We start from the raw sequence: 6,000 nt of genomic DNA on the forward strand, positions 1-6,000 counted from the left end.
AAAAAAAATTAAAGAGGGGAAATGAGCAGGGAAAGAGATTTGCAAGGCAAATATATAATCTAAGTAATATTAGAAAGGAAATGTAGACTACTGGAGGACAAATTATCTTGAAGCATTTTAAAAATACAATGACAAGTATTTAATCTAATTGGCATCTAATCAGAAGTTAAGCTACTGTAGGTTAGTATATATTACAAACTGCTCTTCTTATTAAAGTAGGCCTTCTAACAGTGAACATTTGGCAAAACCTATTTTCTTGCTATGGTATTTGACAACAATAAAGCTTGATTTCTTTCAAAGTATTCGGTAATTCAGAATTTTCACCAGTTTTAGTAGGATATCTATTATCCTTCTTGTCTCTAAATTGTTCTACTGTTTGTGTAAAGATTTTTTTTTTGTTTGCCATTTTTTAAACTATAGGTCACTGAACATAGTATTCATTCATTCAATTGTGCTTAATTCTTTGTAATCCCATGGACCATAGCACACCAGGTCCTTCTGTCCTCTACTATCTCCCAGATTCTGTCCAAGCTCATGTCTAACTTGACATACACATAAAGTAAATGCTCACATGATCCTGGATACTAGTGGGGCAACATAGAATACTGACAATCTAAAAAATGGACTACCTGCATGTAGTCGTCTAACTTGTCTTGTGCTATAACCTGAATCTTTAGTTAAAATATGAATGGTAATGGCAATATCTGCCTTATCTTACTAATAACCCTTATATTACTCCATTTGACAAACATAAAACGCCTAATGAAACTAAATGCAAAAAAAGTCACAAGTTAGTCAGAAAAATAGATTTTAAAAGTTATTGCCTTCCCTTTCTCTCCAATTCTATATTGCCTTTAAAAAGACCCACCTTCTCTGAATAAGGTCACCCTTAAAGAACTAGGACTTCAGCCCCAGACTTCTGATTTCTAATCCAGTGTGTCCTTAGCCTTGACAGATCTATGAGTCAAGCATCCTTCTTATAACAAATCCGTTTATCCTTTATCTCCATAAGTATATATGTGGACATATACATATATAAATATATTTCAGAAAGGAATAAATGGTTATATATAAGTATTTTTCTTAATTTTTGGAGATTTATAGGCCAAAAACAATGTGTAGTTAAGATATTCCCTTACACGATATCTACTTCTTGATTGCCCAGCTAGCAGTAGACTAGGTGGAAATGAGAGGACGGATTAGAAATCAAACTGTTTGGTTGGAATTGCTTACCTTTATATAACAAGGATTATTTAAGAGTTTCTCCAGGAATACAAATTCTCATAAAAATGAAAACTGCCTCCTGTAACACCTCACCCAATTCGAAGAGACAGGAGATACTCATTTGTTTTAGATCTGCTGCCTCACTACTTCATGACTGTCCCTTTATTATTTCTTTCATGCCTAGAATTCATGGGTCATTGTCCATTTTAAGGCTAACAATTTTAGGATCTAAAATCTCAAGGGATGGCAGAAAATGAATTCTGTTACATAGCTCTAGGATCTTAATAAAAACTGCTTATCTGCCTTTTTCTGTTTTTCCTAGCTCTGAAGATAGCACTGACTGCTTTTTGCGTCTCATCTGGTATTTTGATGGTGTTGCTGTTTATCTTCTTCCATTACGGACCCTGCAGAAAGAGGAGCCCCTATCATTCTATTTAAAAGGATGGTTAAAGAATAGAGAAGCTATACTAGATTCCTGGTATGACAGATCTATTTGTGATGCAACCCTCAAAGAAACGGCATTCATCTCATGGGGATATTTCTGCCTAGACTAATCGTTCAGTTCGGTTTAGATCTTGAAATGAAATCACAGCAGTTCAATATCTGCCACCAGATTGACAGCTAAAGGCATACATAACTTGGAATTCACCGTTCACCTCAGAGCCATCAACTGAGACTGACAATTTTGTCTGGCTAGGTTGGGATGGTGGTTCCCTGATAAAGGATCATTGTGTCTCATACAGGTAATGTTATTAGGCCATCTCACCAAGGAGATCAAAGTGATCAGTGTAGGCCATATTAGAAACCCAACCTGTTTCCCAAAGAGAGTGGAAAAATGCATGGCTAGACAAAGAATAAGGGTAAAGAAAGCTAGATGAAGAGGAAAGATGAAAGACTAAAGTTGTAAAAGATAGTTTTCAAGAACTAAAGATAAACCATAATTTGTAGATGATCTTTAAAAAAAAAAAAAAAAAGGTTAAGATGCGGCTAGGCTATAGAAACAGAAAATATAGTTTGAGCTGTAGCAACAGATTTCTATTTAGAATGTTTTCAAATCTCCAAGAAGAAGGAACTCAACTTCCTTAACTTGGAATATTAACCTTTTAACTCTAGTTTTATCCAAAATGATGTTAGAAAAGAAAAAGTAGAAGAATTGGAAATATCTGCAATGAGAAAACAATTAGAAAATTCATGGATCATGATTTTGTTTGCAAGACTAATATTTAGGTTTTTAGTTTTATCTGATTTTAACATAAGGGGTCATGCCATAACAAGAGTTAAGGATGACTATGATTAAATGGAAATGTATTTCAACTTTTGCAAATTTCATATCTTGAATTTTATTATTATGTACTCAGGCTCAGGCACATATTTCTTCATCTTTAAAAATAGGGGATTGGACTCAGTGACCACCAAGTTCTAAATTTTATGATCCTCTGATTTCATATTAATAAAAGATTAGCTTTGAACTATGAATGGAATAGCCAATTCATGAATTGGCTAATTATTTTTCTGTGGTGGATATTAAGATGTTTAGATATAGTATCCTTCCCAAAAAAAAAAAAATCAAAATCTTTTCATGAGACAGTGATATAGATAAAAGAGTGCTGGATTTAAAGTCTGAAGACATGAATTCACATTTTGCCTTGGAAACCTACTGGCAGTTCCAAATCTCTTAAGATTATAATAGGAAGGGCTGGTGTGCCTTGTTCAAAAAAGCACCTCTCTGGGAGCTCCCAACACTAATGAAATCACAGGTTTTAGCCACCAAAAAGGAAAAAAAAAATCTATACCCATTTAGCACAATTAAAGATGGAAAAGGAAAAACTATCTTGGGAAAATCTGCATTCCATTTTTTAACCAAAGAAATATCAGAAGTCTAAGGGATGTGTAGTACCCAGTTTCAGACTTATTAGTCTGTGACTTTAAGCAAATCATTTAACTTCTGTGTGCCTTAACTCTAAAATAAATAGAATAATCACATTTTCCTCACAAGTTGTGAGAATCAAATGAGAAAATATTTGAAAAGTGCTTAACACAGAGTGCAAAGTAGGAGCTTTGATAAATGCCTGTTTTCTTCCTGTCCTATTTTTCTGTCTCTGTCTCTCTCTCTGTTTTTCTCTCTTCTCTCTCTCCTTGTTTCTTCTTCTTCCCTTTTCTCCCCTCCACCCCACTCTCTTTTGTTAATTTTTTTCAATTGTCAAAAATTTTTCCCTCTCTCACATTTCTCCCCACCACTGGAAAAAAAGAAAGAAAGGAAGCTCAAAAGGCAATGGGTTTCTAGATTCATTTAGATCTGAAAGGACCCTCAGTTTGCTTAGCACAATCCCATCATTTTGCAGTGGAGGAAACAGGAACCCTAAGACCTTGAGTCAGTGGCAGCTTTGCAATTTGGCCCAGTGAATAGAATGTTAAACCTGGAATCAGGAAGATCTGAGTTCAAATTCAACCTCAGATGCTCACTAGTTGAGTGACCTTGGGCAAATCTTTCTTCCCTTGGAGGGTCTTGATAGCACTTCCCTGCTAGGGTTTTTGTGAGATTCAAATGAGATAATGTTGTAGAGCACTTCATAAAACTTAAAGTACAGTGCTAGCTTTTTTAATTCTTAGATACCGGGAGTGTGGGAGAGGTAATCTCTTTTTCTCTCCTCTCTGATGATAAAAAGAATCCTATTTACCATTTCCCCCTCCCCCAAAATCCAATTGAGCCTCCCATAGATGAAAATTAGGTCTGCCCAGAGTCAGTTCATGGAGCTACAATGTTGACAAATGCTATAATTATTTTTTTAAGCTTCATGGCAGAATGAAAAACCGATGGTGACAAATGATCCATAACAATAAACCAGAGAGAACAAATGCATCCTCTAACATTTGTCAGAACACAAACTGGTCACATGGCTTCCAGATCCAATTTCTCGGAGATGATCTAAATTGGTTACACTCACAAAAGTGACTTTTTACAGATGCAGCCAAAATGATAAGGTTCTTAGGATATTAATCATCTATCTTTGCATCATAATAAATACTACTCACAATACAGTCCTCAGAACTTCAGCAAGCACAATTGCTCATTCTATGGACTGTCCAGATAGATGATTGAATAAGATTAGTGTCAAAAGGGACATAGGGAGATTTTATAAGAGGCTAGATTGCCTAAAGTAGAAATATTAGGGCATCTTTGAGGAGAAAAAGAACCAAGTGAGACCAATAGACAATTAGTCTATTTAAGACCAGAATGATTACTATGGGAAAGAAAGCCATATGTCCCCTCAGGGCCATTAGGACATTTCAGGTGTTCTAGGAAAGAATCTTATCACACCTAACTTAACCTGGATGTTTTCCCTTCTATGGTAGCACCTTCTGCTTTCCCTCCTCTTAGAGACAGCTAGGTAATATAGTGAATAGAGCACTGGATCTAAAGTCAGGATAGTCCTGAATTCAAAGCCAGCCTCAGGTGCTCATGAGTTTTATTTATTTCCCTAGATAGGAAAGATCATGCTGTCTCCGTTTTTTTTCTTTCTTTTTCTTTTTTGTTGTTGTTTTTGTTGTTTTTTTATTAAAGCTTTTTATTGACAACACATATGCATGGGTAATTTTTCAACACTGACCCTTGCAAAACCTTCTGTTCCATATTTTTCCCTCCTGACCCTATCCCCTAGATGGCAGGTAGTCTAATACATGTTAAATATGCTAAAGTATATGTTAAATCCAATATATGTATACATATTTATACAGTTATCTTGCAAAAGAAAAATCAGATCAAGAAGGAAAAAATACTGTGAAAGAAAACAAAATGCAAGCAAACAACAGCACAGAGAGTGAGAATACTATGATGTGGTCCACATTCAGTTCCCATAGTCCTCTCTCTGAGTGTACCTGATTCTCTTCATCACTGAACAAGTAGAATTGGTTTGAATCATCTCATTGTTAAAGAGAGCCACGTGCATCAGAATTGATCATCGTATATAGTATTGTTGTTGCCATGTACAATGATCTCCTGATCCTGCTCATTTCACTCAGCATCAGTTCATGTAAGTCTCTCCAGGCCTCTCTGAAATCATCCTGCTGGTCATTTCTTATAGAACAATAATATTCCATAACATTCATATACCATAACTTATTCAGCCATTCTCCAATTGATGAGCATCCATTCAGTTTCCAGTTTCTATCCACTACAAAAAGGACTGGCACAATCCTTTTTGCGTATGTGGGTCTCTTTCCCTCCTTTAAGATCTCTCTGGGATATAATCCCAGTTATCTCAGTTTTTTCCAACTGTAAAATGGGGAGGAAAAAATATGGAGAATAATAGCACCTACTCATCTCTCAGGTTTATCTTGAGGATCAAATGAGATATTTTTAAAACTTAGCACAGTGATGGGCATATAGGGGCTTGATAAATGCTTCTTTCCTTCCTCTCTTTAAAAGACTTTTTTTTTCAATTATCATGCATTTTTTTCTCCCTCTCATTTTTCCTTCCATTGGAAAAAAGAAAAGGAAAAGGTAACGTTCATAACAAATAAAAGCTGTTGAGTCACATAGGTGGCACAGAGCACCAGCTCTGAAGTCAGGAGGACCTGAATTCAAATGTGACCTCAGACACTTAACATTTCCTGGCTGTGTGGCCCTGAGTAAATCACTTATAAGAATAAAGCTGTTGAACAAAATAATTCCCTCCTCTCTCCAAGCTTTCTATCCTGTCTTTGTCTTTTTTCCTAGCCCCACCTTTGTTTGTGTTTTGGGAAATTTCCAAGTAATAATAACTCAAATGTATTTAG

At 35.5% G+C, this 6,000-nt stretch overlaps 1 protein-coding gene across 1 annotated transcript in view; it reads left to right on the forward strand.

Moving 5' to 3' along the window:
* Positions 1 to 2,700, forward strand: part of ACP3 (acid phosphatase 3) — a 43,197-nt gene extending 40,497 nt beyond the window's left edge. Inside the window, exon 10 of the mRNA XM_074269529.1 lies at positions 1,547 to 2,700. Within this exon, the coding sequence (XP_074125630.1) occupies positions 1,547 to 1,662 (116 nt within the window). The 3' untranslated portion in view covers positions 1,663 to 2,700. The remainder of the gene's footprint in view (positions 1 to 1,546) is intronic.
* Positions 2,701 to 6,000: the final 3,300 nt, after the last annotated feature.

This window comes from Sminthopsis crassicaudata, chromosome 5 (assembly GCF_048593235.1).
Source record: "Sminthopsis crassicaudata isolate SCR6 chromosome 5, ASM4859323v1, whole genome shotgun sequence".
Lineage (NCBI taxonomy): Eukaryota > Metazoa > Chordata > Mammalia > Dasyuromorphia > Dasyuridae > Sminthopsis > Sminthopsis crassicaudata.